General features: G+C 37.9%; 1 protein-coding gene across 2 annotated transcripts in view; it reads right to left on the reverse strand.

Moving 5' to 3' along the window:
- Nucleotides 1-25,707, reverse strand: part of babam2 (BRISC and BRCA1 A complex member 2) — an 85,189-nt gene that overhangs the window by 33,561 nt on the left and 25,921 nt on the right. For both annotated transcript variants that reach the window (XM_068338378.1, XM_068338377.1), the window contains exons 5-6: nucleotides 24,412-24,606; nucleotides 21,205-21,279 (exon numbers count right to left, since the gene is read on the reverse strand). In XM_068338378.1, coding sequence (XP_068194479.1) covers nucleotides 21,205-21,279; nucleotides 24,412-24,606 — 270 coding nt within the window. The remainder of the gene's footprint in view (nucleotides 1-21,204; nucleotides 21,280-24,411; nucleotides 24,607-25,707) is intronic.

The raw sequence follows: 25,707 nt of genomic DNA on the forward strand, positions 1-25,707 counted from the left end.
AAGTAGGCCAGAGCACTAGCTTTGATCTTTAACCTATGCAAGTAGGTCAGGGTAAAATTTATAATTCAGGGGTGTCGCAGGATGTTGCAGTCTGTGACTGCCTTGTTTGTTATGTCGTTGCTTTGTATGACTATTAGTTCAGAGTGATAGCCTGAAGAAAGAAGCTCTCCTTGTGTTGAATGGTTTACGTTGAGAGGGTTCCATGAAGCCAACCAGGAGCTTGAGAAGAATTTGAAGAAGTTGAGCCAGGATATGTAAAGTTTGCAGAGATGTTGCTTCCTGATTCCTGAACCTGGACTGACACTGGTCTTGGTTGAAGGGAAAGTCAGCATCAATGATCCTTGACACAAATGTTTGTTTCCTGTTTGGCAGCTGATACAAACCAGACCTTTATAAATCTGCTGAGGACAGACTGGATGTATGCAAAATGTGAAGAAAATAACCAACAGCTCCTGATGAATGCTGACTGTCCTGAGCTGTCACAAAAAGTACAACCTCTCTTTGGTCTTACCGAAAGTGTCTACATGGGACGTCTACTTTGTACTGAGAAACAGTGTCCACAGTGGATGCTATTTCTGAGGCTACATTGTGGAATTGCTAAACTTCCAGCTTTGCATGTATCAGCAATTTATGTGTGTGGTGTGCAAGAAGTCAACACATAAAAAAAAAAAGATTTGCATAAAGTACTCAGGAAAAGCCGAATGGAAAAGAAGAAGAAGACTCAAAAAAAATTGTATCAACCATTAAATCTTTAGAATTTACAACGAAAAGACTCTTCATTTAGAACATTTACAGCAAATCTGCACCGAACATTATTGTAAATCTCCAACAGTGAGAAGCAGCTTCCGGCTCTCAACGGGAGCAGACATTTTTCTTCTGTCTCCTGTTGTTGTTATCTCTCTAACTCATACCCAGACTGACTCTCACTTATTCTCTGCAAAATGACAAAACCAAAAGGAAAATCGGAGGATACTTAAGACCATATGGTCTCTATGAAAGAATTAAAGAGTGAGTTAAAGAGCAACTTTGAGAAGTTAGGGAGTGACTTTGATAAAAAGTTGGAAGAGAAGCTAAAACCGGTGCTAGATGCCTTGGAAGAAATGAAGGACAAAATGAAGAAAATGCAGAAAGACATGGATGGAAAAGACCGAAAAATTGTTGTCTTGGAACAGGGACAACAAAGAATGGATGATTTGGAACAAAGCATTCGTATAAATGAAATCAAAATCAAGCCGAGGAATTACAGAAATGCTATGGCTAGCGCTAAAAATGGAATCTCTGGAGCAACAAGTGAGTTCTCGACTGAGAGACCTGGAGATAACTATAGATCAGACCAGATTGAGACATGTTACCCATCACCATCTGGAGGTAGGAGACCACCTGCAGTGTGATAAAATTCAAAAATCGTAAACACAAGATAGCATTTCTGAAACAAGGCTTCAAACTGAAAGGAGAGAATGTCTACATTAACGAGAATCTCACTAAAAAGAATGCTGATATCACTTAAAAAGCTCAACAACTGAAGAAGAACGGGCTGATCGACAACACCTGGATGAAAACCTGCAGGATCTTCATCAAAACGAAGGGGCTTTCTCCGGACCAGATGAAAACAATGGTGATCAGGAGTGCAGAGGAGTTGGTGAAATATGAGCAATAAAGACGGACAAGAATTGTTACTACACCACACAGATATTGAAGTGACTACTACAACAGAGTCACTTCAATATTGGGAGCTCTACAATTTTGGACACGCCAAATATTTCATGGAACAGTCGAAAAAATCAACATCATTGATGTAAAACAAACAAACAAAAAAACAAACAAACAAAAAACAACAACATCTTTTTGTGATAACATGGGATAACATTAACTTGAGACTTTAAACAGCATATTGATATCTTTTGACAATATAATACCACGTGAAACTGTTAAAGTGTCTGCAACAAACTGGTTAATTCTTGTATAAACACTGTCTGCTGCAAGAGGTTAATATGATCATTATATTCCTGTGGAGAACGCTGGCAAGGTCAACTTCTTATTTTGACTATCCATGATGTTAACAAACCTTGTGTTCCTAGGAAGAATGTAAACATGGTTATACTCTAGGGTAAAAGGCTAATATCTGGAAGTGGATAAGGGTATGAACATCTGTCAAAATTCAATGTATGAGCTGGTTGAAAACGTTTAATATCTGAGTTTGTTGATTACATATTCTAATGAGAGAGATGTTTTGTTGATAATTTAGGGGACGGGAATCTTACAAGCCAATGGCTTCTACCCGTCAACCCTTTTTTTTCTTTTCGGATGTTGCTGATGATGTTTCAACACTGATGAAAGTGAAATATGTTGTAATAACATGTCTGGAAAGAAGAAAAATGAATTGAATAAATAAATAAATAAATTCTGAGTATCATCAGACAAACACATTCCCTCTGTTAAATGTTAAGAGCTCTGAATAGGAATTTGCACCATGTGAAATAATACCCATTCAACTAAATGTATTGAATTAATGTCTGACATATTAAGCTATGCATTTGTGCAGCCTTTTTATAGGTTGAGAAAGACTAATGCCACAATACCCTCAGGGTGAGAGGCACAGAGTGGTGGCATCTGCCAAAATGCATGATATGAAATGTTCTGATTAAGAAAGAATTAAGAAAGAGAATTTTTCCTAATGATATAGTCCTTCTTGTGGGGAGAGGGTTAGCAGAGATGTGGCATACTCGAGGGATTATGATGATCCCACTCTCCCTGCACCTAAAAATACAGAACATTGCAAGGCAAAGACTCGTCACCACGACCCAACTGGCACGCAAGTCCAAGAGTATAATGATGCCCTCTTCTGAAATATCTGCCCTATTCAGTGTTTGTCCATCTTCCTCAAACACTCCTTTTCCAACAGACTCACAACGCAATACCTCTGGCTGACTGGTATGGTAGATGATTAACAGGCAACTTCGTGTCAGCGCATAGTTGTACCTTGTGCCAGGGCTCAATTTTGACACAAGGATAAAAGACAAGAAATTACAAAGCATACATGCTCCGCCTGGAACCACATTGGTAGAACGCGGCCCAAACATACTCGCAAACAATGCCCTGTTGCTACAGTCACTAAGACTTTGTGCATGGGTGTGTTAGCAAACTGAAGAATAAGGCCACATTAATGCATCAAAGAAATTGTATTGAAAGCTGTGTTTCCAGGTTACACCACCACCACAATCACACAGCAGTATAATAATGCTGAGATTATGCACTAGAACAGTGTGTCTATAACCACAAAGAACAGCATTTTGACTGTATAATTTTATTTTTAATGGATTTTACTGTGTATTGGACATTTCTGGCAACTTCACGGTTCTGGAGAGAGATAATTGATTGCTGACCCTATTTTCCAAGTACACACATAATGACAGAAATGGGAATAACATCCATTTTGCTTGCATACTGGCCATTTTGTGTGTTGCCAAACAATAAGAAGCAAATCATGCGTGCAACATTTTTAGCAAAAGTGACGGTAAAGTAGGAAGAATGGAATGTTCTTTTCCACTGGAGTAATTTTAGTGCAGGACCTTTGGAAAGTATATATACGAATGCTTTCCTCTGATTCGTTCACGTCTACTCCATTTTCCTGTTCATTCCTTCTTGCTCAACTACTCACTTGATATGTACAAACACATTGTGATCTTTCTTCTTTCTGAATTGTTTAAGCTTTGTTTACAATTACATTTTCTGAGGATACTAAAGAGTCAAAGTTTCTCTATTCGTTACTGCATTTGAAAGCAATAGTCCTGTAGTACGTATGAAATATGAAAATGTAACTCTCATGTTGTGACTCCTTGACATGAAAATCTATCATTACAATGTGAAGTTACATTGACATTATCTTCAACAACAAAAAAGGGATTCTAATGGACATTCTTTTAACACCAAATTGAATCAACAGATTCTGCAATAACTTTATCATGTTCTTTCAATAAGACTCCCTCATCTACCATGATGAAAATAAAGAAAGCTGTAACAACTTAAAATAAATCACAAGTACAGTGCATTGCAAAAAACCCAAAAGAGCCAGTCTTATACTTGAAAACCCACATACTTCCACATCTTGGAAATACTTACCTATTGCTGATTCACAAGTGTGGATAGATTACAGGGTAGAACAACCATACTGACCAACAATTTAGTTCTTGCAAGTCATATAAATTAGAGTAGAAAGATCTTCAGGATCAAACAGGATCAAGATATAAGAGATGCTACACATCATTTAGAGTCCCTTTTCAATAATTACTCTTAGACAAACTAGAAATTCGAACAGGAATCAATAAATTCCATATTAATTATTGAAATTCGTTGCTTCCTCTTCCTCATAATCAGCAACACTCAGCAAATCTTTACATTCTTCACGACAATGTCTAACAGATGACCAATGGATGTGGCACTGAGACACTTAACCAAGCTGATCATTATTTCACAGAAATACGAGTCATATGTGTGGATGGGGCCAAGTGTCACTGATACTGTGTTAGTGTGATGATCTGTCCTTCACTGGATAGTATGTGATGTTGGGCCTTACAGCCATAAATGTGACTCAATTATGTGTGTTTGCATGTGGAGAAATACATGCCTGCATGTTTGAAGAAAAATGAATCTATGTTGTATGTGCTCAGACGCGACAAAATACAGAGTGACTTTTAAGTCAAGTGCCATCTGACATCGAAACCTTGTGGTGACTATAATACATACATGACTTGACATCTTATAATCTTTAATCCTTTATCCAACTTTACATCTAAATATTATCATAACTCACATTAAACCTAAGCTGTAAAAGTCAATTTTAACACATTGGTTTGGTCACTGTGACATTTCATCTGATCGTGATGATGGTAATTGCATTAACATTGCTTCAGTGACAGTGTTGCAGGGTGTTTTTGTTCTGTTGCACCCCTAATGAGACTTTTCCGGTCGTGCGAATGGCAGCTCCTTACCCCTGTTTGAACCAATAGGACATGGGGATCAAATAGCCGTGAAAAAGGACATTTACTGAAATTGCAAATCATTTGGATCAGGACAAAAATGTCATTTCTCATATGTGTTGGGCTCAGCAACTTTTGAAATTCACACAATGTGCATTTTATATTTGAAACACATTTTCATATTTATAAACTATGTTGAATGATGCTTTGTGATAAACACCAATAAAATGTTAAATCTTAAAAACCAAGGGCTTAAAATTTCTAGATTAGATGAAATGATTGTTACTGTCATGTTATTTCAATAATCACTGTAATCATGTTGAATGTCACACTAGACTCACGTTTTGTATGTAAAATTTTATAAAAGTTCTATAAATTTACAGTTTTAGTTTTTATAATTATCACAACACTTGACATCACCATTTATTTTATCATCACTGTTAAATATTACTTTTTGCAATATAAAACTATGATTCATATCTTATTACTCCATTATCTTCATTTCTTCGTGCTCAACACTTCAAGTTGCCTTAACTACCCATCTGTTATTGTTGATGTTTTAGTCTACAATGGTTTGCACAGTCTCTACAGCCTGTATACCTTCTTTAGTGTCATCATTCTCTCGAACTCCATGTCGATTAAAACTTTTTGAAAGATGCTCCGTAAAAAGTAAAAGAGGAGATATAATCGGATTTTAGGGGTACGTTGAAGAATTTGTGAGCCCAACTTTTTTTATTTTAAAGAAATACATGTGTTGTGTTGTTGAAGAATGACCCTGTACAATTATTGTTGGAACTTCATTTGCCTACTCTCATGTTGCAAAGGTCAGATGAGGACAGTTTGATATGAGTCCTGGGGTCATTCACTCAAAACCTACAAAAGCAGGCACTGACTTGTAGAGATAACTTCAAAACCAGAAATTTTGGTTGGCACAATATTAATCTTCAAATTAATGACTGGTGACTCATTATTTATTTTACAAAAACACAGCTGCTGTACCTTGCTCATCTCGTGCTTTGGTCACTTCTACTAGGTAAAGGTTTCAGCTACAGCTTTGTTAAGATCTGTTGGTAAGTCAACAATATGAAAACATTAACAAAGACAGGGACCCCAAAGATCACCAATGTGTTTGCAAAGGTCTCAAGGACATTGGGAATTAAAGCAGAATTAATTTTGGAGAAGACAAGGAGGAGGTGTTACGGAAAAACTGCCTATATATACACACACACATTATATATATATATATATATATATATATATATATATACATACACACACACACACACACTATATACACACACACACACACACACACACACACACACACACACACACACACACACACACACACACACACACATAAATGAGAGAGTGTACAACATAAAATGTACAACCTGATAAAGACTGAGGGTAGAAAGTAGGCCACATAGAAGTAATTCCATGGAGGCGTGGAGAAGCTGGGGGGAAGGATGAAGAAGAGGTGGAGGAGGAGGGGTTCTCCAGAGACTGCAAAGCTGGAAACCACTGCGCTCTGCTGGGGGTATGGCAGGTGGGTGGGAATCTTCATCTGGAGACGTGTTGTGGGTGGTTGCGAGGAGGATGGTTGGGGTGACTGAAGATTTCAGATTCGCCGAGGGAGATGGGAGATGGGCATGACCTTTGGTATCACAGAGTCAGGCTGGGGTCACTGGAGCAATAGCAAGTGGATGTGAGCTCTGTGCTCTGTAAACAGCCCACCTCAGGATCATTATTCCTCCTTCTATGAGGAAAATATCAAGGGGGCCATGCTTCATCTCCTTAAATAATCTTTGACCATTTACTCCAACACTTTAAAAGAAGGTGAAGGAATATTACCTTCTTTTATTTCCTCTGCAAATCATTTGATCATTTCCTAATATAGAAACTGAGTTCTTTATTTATACTTACTTATGTTAAGAACACCAGTGAAAAGGGGGATGGAACAGGTAGAAATTGAGCCACTTCTTAAGTGTAGCATTGGTGAAACAGATCAGGTCACGTAATCCTCAAAGATTGAATCAAAAGAAATGGAACTTCTTTAGGTTTTAAAATGTTTTAAAAACCACAATAGTGCTAAACCTGTGACCATAACGATTTTCAGTTTGATGATGTCATGATTTAATACCTGGCTCCGCAAGTCAGTTGGGTTAGGCTCCTGCAATCCCCGTAACCCGCCATAAAGCGTAGAAACGGTACAAAATTAATGAATGATATGTTGTGACTTTATTTGAAGGATGTGATTTGCTACATAAATATTCACAAGTTAATAATTCATGCCAGACAGTTCATCTGTTACATGTTAAATATGTAGTTAAAAGAATATTTATGTATTTTATTTCCTGGTATTTTTATTAGGAAAAGGGGAATAAGTTAGGAGCTAAAAATCGAAATTGATTACTTGTTTATGGCGGTCTGATTTCAGTGACGAACAAGGTGCAGAGAAAAAAAAAGTAGAAGAAGAATCGTTGTTGTTAGCAGGCAAGCTAAGAAGCCTCAATTGTTTTGGGAGACGTACAACCCTTTTTTTTTTTATTCAGTAAAGAAAGCCGCCTCAGTACAAGGACAGAGTCTCGTCTCGTCATTTTGTGGAGTTTAATTCATTACCTGATATAATACCAGAAAAAAACTGTGTCAACTGTCCTTCTGAGGCACACTAAATAAATATATCTCCTGATTGGATGTCTGCCATGACATCATGGGGCAAGAGCTGACTCAGTTACAGTGAGAAATAGGGTGTTTATCATGTGCAAACAATTATCAATTCACCAACGTCAGAGGCATTCTGTGACATTAGTCATTGTGCAAAGTCCCACACCTAGTTATGATATGATACAGCAAGACTGAATAGGCCAAATATGTGTCATCATCAATGGGATGTGAGCAAATCCAAGACCTCTGATGAATTCTCACCTCTGATGAGCATGGTCAGCATAGTTTGTCAATGATACGTTTAAAAAAAATTCAAATTAGAACAACATGAGAGGGAAAAGAAAAAGCAGCCGAGCAGAATGGAGGTGACTGAAGCTGTTGTTAAGTAAAGAAAAAGAACAAGAAATAAAGGTCAAGGAGCTCATGCTTTCTGTTGTTGCGAACCACCTCATCATGCGGTGAGGTTCTGGTGCCACTAGTCATGTGTCAAAACAAAGAATGATGGAAAATGGCTGATGCCTTTGCCTTGGGGCACGACCTTTCTGACAAACTGTCTTTCGATGTAGAATCAGGGTTGTTGCCGCAAGTGATGGGTCAGTGGTTAAAAGCACACTGACAAGAGTGACGACAAGACATATTATCAAAGTAAGACGTCAATTTGCACATCTAAGGGGTGTTTCCAGCTCTTCCTCCAAATCAGCCATATTGAAGATTATGCCCTTGGTTTAAATCTAAGGTCTGACCTACACACGTAGATCTGAAGGTCATTGGCCACCTATGTTGTTCTCTCATGTAAAACATAGCACGCCTCTGCAACCAATGGCCCTTTGTCATGATGGACTTGCAAGAAATAAAGAAAAGTAAATGAACATCCAATAATCTTGCTAAATGCTACCTCTGTTTTCAATGAGTGTACTTTCAAGTACACTCAACTGAAAGTTGAAACATCCACCTACCCATTGGCATACATGTCTAAATATGTCACTGCTAAATGCATATGAAAGCACAAACAAAAAAGTGAAGATTTAACCACAAAAATACTGCATGACAACACAAAAAGGCCTCCAAGTCCAACAAAATGAGACTTTACTGTACCTTCATTCCTTTGGCAAAATAAAATTAACACAAAACATGTTTGGAACAAGATTGCTTTAAGCAATCTTAATCTCAAAATAATCCCAAAATGATACGGTCAGGAAGGACAAATGTGCCAAAGACAGTATCCATCTGTCATTGCATGAAATTTTTGGGATACCATTTAAAGAGCATATAAAATAAATAAACACCATCAGAATGATTTAGTAATTAAAATGATCTCTGGACTCAGGAGGAGGAACAATCTGATGGATGCATCTATTTTTCAGTAAGAGTTGTTTCAGGTTTTCTAGTTGTGGTAGAACCATTTAATTGAGAGCAGACCTTTTGTGGTTGTGACCTGAATTGGAACAATATTAACTTGTTTAGTTGTCAGGAAAACACAATGGAATCGTTACAAGTTTTGTGAACACTGCAGACTAAGCCACACATACACACCTTTGTTTGCTTGATTTAACGCATGAAGACTGTATTTAACCATGGTGTATTTGTTGAATTGGCATTTGTTGACATATATTTCATTAGAACTTGGTAGTTTAATTATTCTGAAAGGTTTTGTTCCTTATTTACAGTTATTACTTGGTGGACACGACTTTGACTGGCAGTCTCCTGAATTTAAAAGGGTTATGTTCGCAAACTTTTTTTCTAGATTGATTCATTCTCTTCAAACAGATTACTTAATGGATTTCTTTGGTATAGCAAATACATGTCAATAATAACTTTTAGCCAGTAGCATGTATCTCTACAATAGTCACAGATTTTTAATAAAGTTTAACAAAACTTTTGAAGTGCTTTGACTTGCCTATAAAAGGCTAGCTGAAGATGCTAAACTTACAATGCATAAGCATCATTAGCTAAACTAATGTAAGAAAAAGATCTTTCCAGTTTAATACTGGTTAAAAATATAGAAGATTAAAGAATATTTTAATCATGCAATTGAAATAACATGATAAAATAATGACTATCTCTCTTGGTTGGTCTTTCACTGTAACCACCAGGTTGCTGCTGGAGCTCAACAGCTATGTCATAACCCAAAGATCATGTTCAAATATTTACATTTGGTTCTCTGGGTGTTTTCTGGGTGTGGGCATCTCTAACCACTAATTGATATTTACAAGAACATGGATAAAGTACTTTCTGGTTTCTGAAGGCTTTCTACTTTTAGGATTTTGATGATGTTGAAGTATATTTAGCCATTTCTGTGCACAGTCATACCATTCTAGTTGATTTACTAGTCATACTTTGCCGTAATTTACAATGACATCACACTATCACATCAGACAGAATGCCATTTATGAAAGACCAGTCTGACAAAAGAGTGCAGTGTTTTAAAGCTTACTAGAGGCATTTCTTCATTTTAACCAGGAAATTTCCAGAGAACTGGAACTTCCACAGTACTGCATTTTCCCCTTTCATGTTTTCTTAGGAACCGTTCCAATCCCCCTCCAACACACTGAGTTCTCACACACAGTGCAAGTGCATTAAAGTTGTGAATATTATACTGAGAAGTTGGGCAGCCATCTCCACAACAGGTGTTTTTCAGGAAAGCTGTAGGGACTTGTTGCATGCAAGAATAATTAAAAACATTATATGATGTGCATCTGTCAGTTACTTCCAAACATTACTTGGTTACACGCTAGTACACAGGTGTTCTTTAATTTCTGCACCGTACCCACTGCATGACTGTGCAGTGAAGGTCAGAAACGAGCAAGATGAAAGCATGTGACTATTAGCAGGAGCAACTTTGTCCAGACGTTTTCTCAGAGGGCTGAAGGCTGTGGACTGGCAGATGTTAAACCACCTGCAGGAGTAACAGCAGGGTTCATAACCCAGAGAATTTGTGTAGAAGACAAAACAGAGATTTTATACCTTCAAAAAGGAGGTTCAATTACTCACAATTACAGACCAAACCACACATACATTCTGGCTCTGAGTCCTGTTGTGTATTCATGACTAACACACTTGAAAGTGGGCCGTTCAACTTGAACTTCCAACTTTTATAGGACAGAACAAATCAACAAGGACCATGTTGTATTAAAGTTACACAATCTTCATGTAATTTGAGTACTGTATCTTCTTTAGATTCTCAGAAATTCCAATTCTGAATATAACTAGGCGTTTAGCGAACCCTGTGGTGCTTCAAATCATGTGTTAAAATGCCAATTACAATTCATGTGTGCAATTCCTTTCACAGAAAATGAGAATAAAAATTAAATTCTGCAAACAGAATTTAATGATGATGTAAACGAACTTTGAAATATGTTTGAGTAAAGGTGTAACCTCTGCAAATGAAATGTTGATCCTTCTGTGTGTGTGTGTGTGTGTGTGTGTGTGTGTGTGTGTGTGTGTGTGTGTGTGTGTGTGTGTGTGTGTGTGTGTGTCATTAATAGTAACAGTATATATTTTTTTATTTGGATGTCAATGAAAGGGTCCCCTGGTCCTCTAATGCTTGAATCCACACCAAGGCTGATGAAACATCTAATGTTAGAGAATAACGCACAAACCACTGACCAACTGTATCCTTCTCTTTTGCAACTGCATCACAAACTCTTGCAACAGAGGAGTTTCAGTTGACTGTGTCAGCAAATTCTGGAGAAGGGTGTATATTTCCTGTCATGACAGAATAGATATTATCCGTATTTGGTGTCACTTGATCATGTAACTGATAATGTGACAGCGGAAAAACTAAACATGGCATACTCAGTACAGTAATTACAATTTATTTTTTAGTTTTTAGACCCAAAGATAAAAAAAACAACAACATGGTAATATTTTCTCCTCTCTCAATTCTTATTTCCGTTTTATAGCTGCTACGCCTGACATTTAAGTTCATCTTCACAAGAATACTAAGCTGTAATACATTCACCATTTAAAAGCCACATAATTGTTTATCTGCATGGAAGCAGAGGATGGCCTTTTCAGATTTCAGTGGTACACTGCATTAGTGAAGCCCAAACTGGCAATTACTTGATGATGTCTTTCGGGCAACTTGCTTCCTTTACTAAATGCCATGTCTCAGTTCTACACAGATATGCCATCACTCAAAAACAGGATGTTCAGAAGGCACTGGCAACACAAAATTATTGCGTTTCATTATGCATCCAGCTGTGGAAATAACAAATGTTCATTTGAAATTAGATAATAAAATATATTGTATGCACGTATGATCACATCATATAACAAATAAAGTACAAAAATGGTTCAGGATTCTAATCATACTAATCATGATTTTATTTTAGAAATGTTGTGCAGCTATATTTTAGAGTAAAATAAACATATCAATACATTTATATTTAAATCCCTGCTAAAATAATGAATTAAAAACAAAGGTTTTTTTAATTGATTAAGCAGGTAAACCAGAAGAGTAAACATCTTTCTTTATGTAATTTGGCAAATACCATAATGAGTAAAGAGAACTGCTGCAGGAGGAGAAAACTTTTACAGAGTAGCAGTCTGGGCTGTATAAAATACAAAAAACAGAGATGAGACAGGGGAAGGAGAGTTGAGGTAAAAAAAAAGGAGGGAGTAACCTGCAATTATTTTATAGCTCTTAAGATTCCTGAGCTCTTAGTCAGTGTTTACCATGCAAGGGCATGGCAAGGCCACAAATTACAACCACTTGCTTTGGCACCAAAAGCTCAAGAGTCACGCACAGGCCTGAGCACAGGCCTCAAGTCGAAAAAACATGCCTAGAATAGAAAACAAAGAGATAATGGTGGGAAGATGGACATTAAGTCATTTTCTGTGTGCCCTCTTGTCATTTGACCACTAGACACACATCAGTGTTTCTAGATGGAACAATGCATTAACAGCCAGTTCAATTCAGTCCACTCAGCTTAGTGACGACAACTCTTTTGACCTGGTATGAAGTCATGTGGTAAAACCTAAACCATCAGGTCAAAGGAACAGATGAGTAATGCAGTCAATATGCACAGCTGACACCGCTGAATACCCCACTTTGGTCATGACGCAGCAAATGACACAATGGACAGTGGAGACAGTACAGGCAGCTGTCATGGCTAATTGGAGACCAGTTTTAATCACAGTTTGGCTCTTCAAAAATGGCTGTTGTGTGTCCATACATGTAGTGGCCACAGCATTGTTTTCCAGGTCTATGCTCAGAATTGCGAAAGACTTATCATGTGATGCAGCAGGATGTCTTCAGCCACGACTTCTCCAAAAGATTAACTGCCACAAAGAGCAGGACTTGTGCTGGACAAAAAACCACAATAACAGAAGCCTCATGAGTGGTTGAGAAAGGCCAGACAATTATGTGGCAACAGGAACGTAAGATGACCACAGCTGCTGCACGGTGATGAGGTTTCTGGTTTATCAGTTGGAAAGTCATGGTGGCCAGACGTGCAATAAATGGCCAAGCAAACACGAAAGCAGGACTTGAATGCTCAAAAGGTGCCTCGGTGATTGAGTAATGTAGGCCGCCACATAAGAGGCATTGTATGATTCTCTTGCTCTCGTAATCTGGGCTTTGCGGAGGTGGTATGGAGCTTAAGTATGTTTAACAAAGTAGTAGGTGCTCAAGATTGATCACTGAAAATCACTGCCCTGTAACAGCTACTCTGGTTAGGTTCTAATGTTTTCCATGGCTTAATGACATATGAACACAATCCGTAAATTTTAAGCCAAAGTTCTTTCTCAAAATTAGGTGGTTGAACTTTATTTAATTTTAAAAAGTTACAGCAGCTTCAGTTTAATGGAACACATGCCAAAGTCACACTTTCATCAAAATATCAAAAAGATGAATGTGTACAGGGATGATTTATCAGAACTAAACAAGATGAGTCTAAACTAGAATTGAAATGATCAATCAATGAACTATAGAACAAAAATGTTAATCCTTCAATCATTTATCACGCAGTTATGTAGATGTTTTCTTGTCATTTTTTAGATGGTTGGTAGGAAAAACAATCAAAATTGAGGTATGTGTGTGTTTTTCGTCTATAACCACCTGAATGAATCAATTTCCAGTAAACATGATATTAACTTGCAGCCCTTTAGCTCAAAACACACGCATCTATTAGAGGTTAACAACTAGATTTAGATAAATGAGTGGATCCATGATGTTTGTGTCTGGAAGGTGAAGGTTAGAAGGTTTTCACCTTGTGAAACACTAAGAGAAACATTTGACAGCACACATCAGAACGACAATCCAAAATAATAAACAATTACATATAAATGATCTAGTTCCTAATTGCATATATTCAAATGTGAATGCAATCGTATGGGATTTATTATTTTTATATTATTTTCACCATTTCATTTAATAACAAATTAGAATAATCAGCGTTGCCTGATGACAGACGTCACAGTTAAACCACAAACATTCCTTAGATGACTGCTGAAAAAATGGCTCCATTACTTTAATGGGTCTTAATTACAGGGCCATGCTGGATTGACAACATTTTTATCTGTGTAAGATCTCAGTTTGAGACACAGAATGTCAACAAAAATAGCCACGCTTAGATCTGAAGAGTGGGAGGCTAAAAATCAATTGATTTGAATAAATAACTTGGCTTCCTGAAATAAACAAAACCTGACCTCATGCTCCCAAAGACGCTTCTGGCTTGATCCCTTGGTAACCCACTTAACACTGACACTGCAAGGAATCAGGCTACATGCTATGAGGATATTTCTCAACTTTGTATCTTGGTCTCAAAGCTTGCAGAAAACAATCAGTGAAAAGAGCAATTGCTTTCAATATCATTATCATTTAAACCTAGCAGTGATAATAATGACTACACACCGGCAACAACAAGAGTGTTGATAATGGCTGAAAATACTTTCATTTTTTCTGGATCACATTCACTCTTTCAGTGCAGTTTCATAGTCACAAAATACAATATTTTTAAACACTGTATCTTTAATTGTTTTTCAGAATAGGGTATTAAAAATAACCCAAGTAATTGAGTGTTTCATCTGATTTTCCTTTTCCTATAACAATACCAAAAAGGACGGTGGCGGAAAACTGGTTTGATTTTAAACACCAAAGAGTAAAATCACCAAAAAACAGCTTTTATTTCTTCATCCCAGGGTCAAATGTGATTAGGAGTTTTTGCTGTTCCCAGTATGTGAAACTGGACTTTCAAATTAAAAGATTTCTTTGTAGACATACTTTTTAATATTTTCATTTTTTTACAAAATAGAACAAACTTTTTAATAACATTATGCCAGCAGAAATAGACTTGAAAATTCATAATGATATCAGGACATTTTGAAAGAAAATGCTTTATGCCCACAAAGCCCACACATTGTGGGCATAATGAATGCGTCACAACAAAAAAGACGGGAAAAACAACACAAGAATCTAGTCTGATATTCAACAAAAACCTGGCCAATGAAAATAAACCCAACTGACATTTCTTGATTCTGAAACAGCTGAGGGATTCTCTGACAACCACCCTCCTGACTATTAAGGTGTTTTTACAAGGTTAAGCAGAGCACCAAGAGGGTCATTATAGAAATTCATTTTTCATCTTCCTCTTTAATGTGTTTACTGGAGCTGATCTCTAAACAGCAGGATCAGGAAATTATTAAAATGAGACAAGTCAAGACCCTGATGGCCTACACCTGAATGTTATCCAAAACCAAATATGTTATTTGGCAGAGACAACCCAGACTGGAAGTGAAAGTACAAGAATAACCTCTCAGTGTAAAATTAACAATGATTTTTAATATTATTTCCAACTTCTAATTAATAAACATTTTTGTTGGAGAATGCAACGTTTGCTCAAGGCTAATTCTAGAGTTGGTATTAAGATGAAATCATAAATAAATTTAAAAAAAAAGCCCCAACAAGACTAGAAATGAAAAGGATGCACAGAAATAATTGAGTCCGTTATTCTGGAACGACAAATGAAAAGAAAGACAGAACGAGAGCCCAAGGCTCTGCTTCACCCTGACTCTCCCCATCAGTTGCTGCCTGTGGAGCTCCGAAGGTTAAAATGTGTGTGTGTGTGTGTGTGTGTGTGTGTGTGTGTGTGTGTGTGTGTGTCTGTGTTTTGAAAGGGGGAGGGTTTGAAGATGCAAGACCAAAAATAATTAGAGTAAAAATAATTAGATGTAAGTGGTCCCGTTGAAGCATGCACAGCTTGTAGAGACACAACGTGGACATAGGAACGCCCAGAGCTCAATGCAGCATCCCTCAGGTCAGATCTGCAGGACGCAAAACCGACCTCAGGAAGTAGGACGCCAGTTACTGGGCATTAGTGAGAAGTTTGATAAAAACTGATCAAAATGGACAAATAATAACCGTTCCTGCAGCAACAATTCTATATTTAGGTTAAAAAAAATGTATATTTGCATACCTTTGACATGAGAGATCGTTTTCTCTCTCAGTCACCATCCAATTAGTTTAAACTCATGACAATGACTGAAAATAGGAAGAGACAGCGAGGTTGGCTCAGTAAAAAATGTAAAGAAAAAAAAAACAAAGAAAAAACTAAACAAATAACAAAACAAAACTCGACTTGCACCTCTGAATCTCATCAATTGAAACTAATTTCCAGGGAGACAAAGATGAGTCCCTTTCTTATTAGTTATTTTGTGACGAGTTGTAAACCATTTCTTTGATGGGAGCAATCACTACTCACTGCCTGGCAACTGATCATATATATTTTTAATTATTAACAGTCTTTGTGCCTAGTTAAGCCAATTGACCACTGAATAAGTTGTATTTAATAAGCAGACATGAGAGGGGCATCCTCTTTTTATCAAACCATGTTAAAGGGACAGTAAAGTTAATTTTAAGTGACATATGTTATTCATCATTATAAAAATTAGAAGAAAAAATAAATTTTATGTGTGTAGCATCATCCGTTTGGTCAAAAAAGATTAAAATCTGCGTCGCAGCAGCTTCCGTATTCAGTGGTCACGTGGGTGTCATACGTCACTGGGGCCAAACATAGCAGCCATTAGAAACAATGCAATTCTAGACGCGATTTACACCAAAAGTATCATGGTTACCTGCGCGGTGAACGGTTGTGTCAACAGAACAGCAAAAACACGCGAAGTCAAGGACCTGTCGTTCTTTAGAATACCTTCTGGGAAGGTATCGTGCTAAAAATGCTAACGCGCTAGCCCGTCAATGGGATTGTCTATATTGTTAGCATTGAGCTAACCGCCATTTATTACTATAGGACTGTGTGAACAGTGAATTTATTTGAAAGTCGCGTCTTTTTGCTGTTCTGTTGACACAACCGTTCACCGCGCAGATCACCATGATATTTTTGGTGTAAATCGGGTCTAGAATTGCATTGTTTCTAAAAGCTGCTGAGCTACGTTTGGCCTCAGTGACGTATGACACCCACGTGACCACTGAATGCGGAAGCTGCTGCGACGCAGATTTTAAGCTTTTTTTGACCAAACGGATGATGCTGCACGTATAACATTTATTTTTTTCTTCTATTTTTCATAATGATGAATAACATATATGTCACTTAAAATTAACTTTACTGTCCCTTTAATAGCAGGTGTTTTAAAGAACCTTTTCATAGTTATAAGAACCACTCCATTTCCATTATCTCAGCACTAAAAGGAGTAGGAACTGTTTATTTCCTACAACACAGTTCAGAGGGACTTTTATTTAGCTCCTACGTCAGAGTACACTCAGTACACTTCCAGCACAGGAAGAATGTTTAGTGATATAAGTGTAAGTTGACTGGTTGAAAACCAGCAAATGCAGAGCACCCGGTAACAAGACTAGGTATTGTAGTCTTAATAAAATAATAAAAGTGGACAAATATCCATCCAATTGTTCTTGCTGATGAGTATATTGAAAAATGACTGCTTACCACCTTAAGTCACTTCAGTGACCCGATTGGTTCTGTTTAAAGAAAAAAATATGTAAAAGTGTGTTTTGAAAGGTCACAGCAACATGAGACATAATTGGATTATATCTCCATTATCCATCTTCATCTAACAGAATCTGTTAACTAGAGAGGAAAAGTAGACACACTGAGCTCCACCCATCAGTCATGAGAGAAGATCCTACTCTACATGAACACACAGTCTACAGCAGGAGGCTAAAGGCCAGTGCTACAGGAGAGAGTAACTTGAAACGCGACAACTGAGAGGTCAAAGTATGATCAAAAGATGAGACACTAAAATGATGCCCAAGAGGACAGCATGCCCTTTAAATCAGAAGACAACTGACAAATCCTTCTGTGTGTATTTCACCATCTTCCCCTCATATCTGCTCTCGCTGTCCTTCCAACTCGTTCATTTTAACAACGACAGGCTGCCCCGGTAAAAAAAAAAAAAAAAAAAAAAAATGTTCTCTCCTCCACCCACCCTGAGGCAGGCCAGTCCATGCAGGAAGGTAAACATGTCCATTGTGGTGAGCTCAGACCATGCCGTAGCTTTGCTCCAGGTAACAGTTGTCCTCCAAAGCTCTGCGGCCGCCGGCAACATCTCAGCACTCAATAGCAGAGCAGAGTAGCTTATGTCTGGACAGATTTCCGCTTCAGTTCCGACCCCTCCCTCCTCAAGCAAGGACATCCAAGGATTTGATGAGGGGATTGATTCAAATGAGGGTCAGCAGTCTGACCTCTACCTACAGTACCTGGCTGATGGCTTTTATTCCATCTCAGCAGCATTCAACTGTTATTTTCTTGTGTATAAAAGACTGATTGGCTATTCGGTGTTACTGAAGATATCTTAGTAAACAAAAGAGCACAGTGTTAAAATAACCTGGAGGGCTGTATTGATTCCAACAAGCTGCTTGAGGCACTGATCGGATGATGAAATATGATTCATGCAAGAAATCTGCAACCCTGAGCGCAGAGTCCTTTCTAGGGGTATGAGACTGATAACCAGGCAGAGTAAACAGTGGAAGTACGTCACTTCGCTTTGCGGGAAAAAAAGGTTTGAGCCAGCCATTTTGATGGACATGCAGTGTGTTAGCAGCTGTGATGTGTCAATACAGGGGTCTCATTAAAAAGGTGGAGAAAAATCCCTGTTGATAAATCAACCCATCAAAAAAGCCTGTAATTAAACTGCAAATGTGTGATGCAGCCACAACTGCATGGCTCAAGCGCCTGATTTAATAAGGCAGCGGCTCATTATGAAGTCAGGACCTGAGCTGATCCTGGAACTGCCCTCCAGATGCATTCTGTACACAGAGGAGATCTCAGTAAGTGCAAATGAGCCCCGGAACTTCTGAGATGATTAAACTCAACATGAAAAAGCAGCAGTCTTCGTCCCAAAACATTTACTCAAACCGTTGTATAAATGCTAAGCATATACCTTATTTTTGAGGAATATGGGATTATAATGAATCATAATTTTGGAAAATAAAAATCAATTATACAGCCAACGGCACAGAAGAAGACAGTCAAGCACAATTGTCTTGAGTTGGGTGATAATTTCTTAAACACACATTCAATAAAGGAGAAAAACATATCCTGAAAATACTCACATGAATGACATGCTAAATGGAACTCCAGTTTTCCATACTCACGCACATGGTGAAAATTACACAACAGAAAAAACAGCAGAGTCACGGTAAACCTGTGTTTCAGCTCTTGGATAGTTCTGTTCCTTGTTCCATGTTTAAAGAGTTTTATATTATAAAGCTGCCCTCACATTTTAGAAAACTTTAAGAAGCGTCTTGAAAAGTTACACTAAATTTAAAGTCTTTAAAATTACATGTAGGGATGTTTCAATAGAGACAGTCTACGTATGCATAAGGAATTCCTGCTAATGGTATAACGTTACATTTTTTCTAACAAAGAAACTACTTTAACAAGTTTGAACTAATTGTGCCCATTACACAGTTAGCCTGGATTACACAACAGAAGTGAAACACGCTTTGCAGAAGGATTATGGGCAATTTTAAGGATTTTAAAAGCGATACCGTGTCTTGCAAAAAACATGTCAAACACAGAGGAGATCATTTTCTTGTTTGCCTTAAGACATGAATAGGATGTTAATAATAATAATAAATCAACAAAATTGTGTTTGCAATGATCCTGTACAGCAATTTTAAAGGACATACAGTATCTTTGTACTCAACCAAGAAGTTTTGTAGGAGTGAATTAATTGCATATGAGTTGAGCTACGACAGTCTGGAATTACTTGCAGTGCACAAATATGCAGAAAAACAATTGCGTCCGGACTGGCAGTCACACTGACAGAACTAATTGCACGAGAACTGTCAAATTGGAAATTCAGGTCACTGGTTTGGCGTGCAGTACATTTGTGTTCTTAGAGTCCGGCCTATATGCTTCATAATCCTGTTCCTCTGTGATGCGTAGGTGGACAAGGTGTGGGCTGATGTTCATTACTTTCCTCTCTGCAAGTCGATGCTCTTCCTCAGACTTCAAGTGCTCCTATGGTATTACTGCATATACCCTTACTGCCAAGTGCTGCACAATACTTGCATTGTGTGTGTTTGCACATGTAAAGCAAAGACCAAAATATGATTGGAGTGATGAGAATGTGCATGAATACCAAAGATTTTACCTCTAAAAAAATCACTGTATACTTAATAAACTGGTTAGAAAGTACTGCATCAGTGGCTCCAGTGCTCCCACCACCCACTGGGTAAGTGTCAGGGTGCCTGCCTGAGTTTTCACAACCTCTGCATAGAAAACTCCAGTCGGTGACAGTGTGCTCATTTGGAAAAAAAAAAGCCACCAATAGGGCTCCTGTCAGGGTTGAGGGTAGAAAGTTACCTACCTCAAGGTAAAAAACAGTAAATATAAACTAAACAATTCTATTGAGATGAGCTTGTGTAACAAAGAAATAGGACTTTGGGTGAGAGAAATACACAAGTCTCTTGAGACATGCGTGGACAGGCTGATGGTGAAAGCAAGTTCTCTTATGTTTACCATCATTTCACATCACAAACAGAGACCAGACCGCAAAAGGCTAGACAGACAGGCCCTCCATTGTGCAGCCAATTCAACATAGGGGAGTGAAAAGTGAAGTTAAGAGAGAGAGAGAAAGAGAGAGAGACAGAGAGAGAGAGACAGACAGACAGACAGAGGAAGAGAGCGAGAAAGAGAGAGAGACAGAGAGAGAAGGAGACAGAGAGCGATGGGGCTAAGCTGCCTCTAGACACCACGCAGCTCAGAGCAGATTGAGAGTGATGGCTTGCTGATTAGTCAACTCACAGCCCCCAAGACTGGAGTCGGTACACATACGTTCACAGCTGCATCTCAGATCATTTGGAAAAAACCCTGTTGTTATCATTACACATATATAAATTATAATGTGTAATGGAGACAAATGTGCATTAAAAAACACTATAGTATTTCATTGTATTTAACAGAAGCTAGCAGTAAGAAAAAATCATCTTTGAGGCTAAAGACATGGCGGTGCCGTCCACAGGTCAGCAATATGAAGATGTGCATATAACGTAAGGGATGTGTGCACCTGTGCCGTGAGTCTGCGTGTTTGTGTGTGTGTGCGTGTGTGTGTTTGGTGTGGAGGGGGGGATGTTTATTACCTTAAGGAGATAGATGGGGATGTTGCTAAAGTCCACAGGGAGTTTGAGAAGGAAACGGGCTGAAAACTCTCCAGTCTGGAAGACAAGATTCAGAGGTAAAAACTTTTATAGACCAACACACAGGTCATATGGTAACATCATGTGTATGAAAACAAGAAGTCTGCACATTCAAATATAAGAACAGGTTTTGCAGAGGTTACAAATAACACTTTTTGATGGGTTACTCTAGGAACTATGATACATACATATAATACATTAAACATTCCAAATTGTTCAGGCAAATGGGAACAGACTATCATCTGAAGTTTTCCGATTTCGAAAATGCCAACTAACATCATCGGCTCCTTGTGATGCACAATAATGATAAGCCTCAGAGAGTCAGAGTAAATAAGCAGCATATGTGCTCCTCAGGCTCTCCACAGTGTGTCTTGTCCCAACCGCTGGTTTCTCTCTGCAGCAGACAGTTCAAGGACAGGAGCCTTCCTTAATTAACATGTGGTGCAGTTGCTGTTGGTAATGTGATTGGACGAGTGTTATCTCATTGGCTCATGGTCAGCGATCTTGTAGAGTGATGCAATGATTGCCTTCTGGGATTGAACATTTCTGAATCCAAAGATATGTTTCGTAAAAATTTTTTCCATCTTGAGAGGAGCTTCAGCATATCAGGTCAAAATTGTAGCAGTTATAAGTTCCTCTGTAATTTCTTTCACTAAAATAAAGCTGTGATGTAAAGACTTAAGGCTATGTGAAGGTTTTCTGCATAGGCTAAATGTAGGTCATTTTTATAGATCCAATCTATAATCAGTGTTGACCTTCTTGTTGATTTATTGGTGTAACAGGTCATAATAACGTCTAACCATTCTTTATGGACACAGACATCGTACCCTCTAGACACACAGAAATACAGACTTCCAATAACAAGGTAGAACAGGTTCAAGTTTTCCTTGATCCCATGTGTTCTCAATTTTATTATACCATAAAGTGCCTGTTGCTTTCCCTCACAGTTTAGCATTTAATCTCAAGTATCTCATCCCTGTTCTTATTGCTGTTCTCTTTGATCAGAGATCTGTTACTGGTTTGGGACTGTGTGTATAGCATCAACAATTTCAACTGACTTATTCATTCATTCATCTCCTTGAAGATGATGGTAATCGTCTTGTCTTCAGCGTCTCATCTGAATCCGGGTCCCGTTGGAGCCTATTCCAGCTGACTAGAGGTGGGGTACACCCTGGACAGGTTGCCAATTCATCGCAGTGCCACACAAAAAGACAGACACCCACTCGCACTCACGGACAATTTAGAGTCACCAAATTGCCTGAGGTGCATTTTTTGGAGGTCGGAGAAGATTGGAGATCCCAGAGAGAATCCACGCAGACACGGGGAGAACACAAAAATTCAGCACGGCAAGGCCTCAGGTGGAATCAAACCCAGGATCTACTTGGACTGACTTGTGTTTGTATTTATACTTTGTGTTTTGATGCTGCTTTACAACAAAAAATCCTTGGAGAGGATTCCACAATCACAGCTGTACAAAGTGTGGAGCATTTTCACCACAGTGATTGTTTGCTTCATCAGTTAGCAGTGGTTTATGAGACACAACTTGGAATACTTGCATGGAAATGTTGTTTTCTTTACCAGAATCACATGACTGATACAGAAATGATAAAAATAATGTTATTAGTGTTATTAAAAAGTTGCGTAAATGTCAAAATTCGTCAAATAAATTGTACTTTAATGACCACAAATGCATTGGGGACACTGCACAATCTATTTCAAAGCAAGAAAATTGGAAAAAGCAATCAAGTATCATAATATTTCACAGAAAGTCATGAAATATAATATTAAAAAAAGCAGTGTTGACATCTGTATTTAGAAACTCAAAAATTCTAGAAAAATCAACTTTTCTGAATATCCTAAACTAATATTTTTTTTGCCTAAACATGGTTTCTGATAACTCCTTCACATCTGGTTCATGGAGTCGACTGACTTCTGGCAATGGTCAACAAGTGTTGCAGCCCAGGTCTATTGTTCCACAATTCCTCTACGTTTCTTGGTTTTGCCTCATGAACAGCAAATTTTTTTATGTTAGCCCAAAAATTTTTTAGGGCATCACAATAGTTGGATGCTGTTTGTCTGGAAGCATGATTTTGGTCGTTTGCAGGTGTTGTCGGGGTCATTGTTTTGTTTAAACACTCATTTCAAGGGCATCTCCTCTTCAGCACACAGCAACATGACTACTTCCAGTACACTGATGTACTCAAACTGTCTGTTTTTTTAACAATGGGACTTTGTAGAGGCTTCTTGCTCGTAGCCTGGCTTCACATAGACGTCATCTGATTGCCTGAATCTGATTGATCCTCCTGGAGCTGATTGTTGGTTGAGCCTTTGCCAGTTTGGTTTTCCTCCGATCCATTTCAGAAGTTGTTTTTCTCAATCTTCCTTGTCTTTCTGGTTTTGGCTGACATTTTAAAGCGTTTGATATCATTTTAGCTGAACAGCCTATAAGTTTCTGCACTTCTTTGTAGGTTTTCCTCTCTTTTATCCATTTCTTCATTAAAAAACATTCTTCATCAGAACAGTGTCTTGAATGATCCCATTGTACTCGGTTTTTCAGGACAAATGCACAGCCAGCATATGTAATATCACGTGCCTTGATCCTTACATAAGGACTACCTGTTAATACCTTTTTTTCCCCACCGAATCAATGCCCGCCTTTTATAGAACTCACTGCTTCTATTTTTTGAACATTACATTTCTTGACTGTCTGTGAAATATTAAATAATAATTTATTATTTAATAATTTAAGCTGCTCATTTGGGGCCTCGAAGTAGCATGCCCTTCACTCAGCAAATGAATACGTCCCACTCTATTAATTTGCATGCTTACAGGTCCCCGGTGTGCGTGTGTTTGTTTCAGGGGCCTGTACAGACATATATACAAGCATATTTAACATATATAGTTAAGCTTGTAAAGATAATTTCCCCACAGGGATGATTAAAGCGAATTTCTTCTTCTTCTCAAAACAAAACTTGATCGTGTCATGAGCCTGACCATCGATCATCAGACATCCTCCAGTTTTAAAGCTCCTAAAGGACTCAATGAATATTCCACTTTAACATGTAAAGATTAAAATTTCTTGGTTATTAGGAAAATAATATAGAGGGCTGACTAGTTATGGACTGAGTTTTTCCATTGTTATGCGCCTACCCAGCTGTTCTTGTGTCCGGCATAAATCTCCATGTTGCGTCCATAGTTGGGATCCTCCAGCAGGCTGTCATACTCAAACAGCAGCCTGGAACTCTCCCGCAGACGCTGGCACTGGTAGTGGTGGTACTGCTGGATGAGCTCCTTTACCAGCTGGAGCAAACACTCTGAGTTCCCAGTATCCCACTGGACTAGGTGCTGTGGAAGGAGCATAACACAAAACACATGCTTTTGTTGTTTGAAGTTTACAACTTGTTAGCATATGAAACAATACATGACTGCAGTTTATTAAAAGAAGCAAACGAAGTAAGAAGACCGGCAGACTGATTTGATATTTCTTAGTCCTTGCCATGGGTATAATGAGTGTACAAATAATCCATACTAACAGTAAACATTTTTGAAGAGGGCACAGTGAAATAACTCCTAAGAAAATCTGCAAGTCTATGACAGACATCACTCAACTGAATTTTAAAAGTGGAATGACAACCAATATAAAAACGTGTAGCACAAACTGTATAGTGTAAACCTTTCAAATTGTCAAAGTGTTAGTTGAGTGATATGTCCACAAGGCGAAAACAGACACAAAAACAGTCATTAAGAAGGACTGTGAGAGCATTCTATAATGATGCAACCTGCACAGAGAAGACTAATTTGGCATGTCAGAAACATGTAAGTTATATGATCTCTATAGTGTTTGTGGAGGAAAAAGCTTCTGCAAGCAGATGGGTTTTTTGTTGTGGAGCAAAAACTGTAACTGTGGTGACAGCTACCTGAGTAAAGTATACTGTATATAACTTTAGTAGGAACACAGGATGAAATTGGTGGCTAATCGAGGGCAATTACCAAAAGTAATGTTTAAAATGTTTCAAGAATTTTGGCCCAAACTCTTGTGTTCACTTTTCTTTGCTCATTTTCAGACTCATTTTAAAATATGATTTTTTTCATTGAGAATACTTAATTATACTTCATAAAACAATTTTGACAAAAAAGTGTCGATAAAAATAGTGTGCTTTGATTTGATTACAAACTTTCAAAATTCAATTGCCATCAAATCACAAAATCCTGATGAGACACACTTGAGCCAAAAAGGAACATTTTTGATGATGCGGTTCAATACTGATCATTTCTGACCATTAACATACTCTAAAATATACTATAAAAAACAGTAAGCTATAAAACAGCAATTACAATGTATGCCATTGTGCAACAGATTCAACAAAGCTGACCATGGAAGAGGAAAAAATTGACCCAGAAGAAAGAAAATTTCAGAGTAATAACCTAACCCTCATCAAATGGTAC

The sequence above is a fragment of the Antennarius striatus genome, chromosome 17 (genome assembly GCF_040054535.1).
Source record: "Antennarius striatus isolate MH-2024 chromosome 17, ASM4005453v1, whole genome shotgun sequence".
NCBI classification, from domain to species: domain Eukaryota; kingdom Metazoa; phylum Chordata; class Actinopteri; order Lophiiformes; family Antennariidae; genus Antennarius; species Antennarius striatus.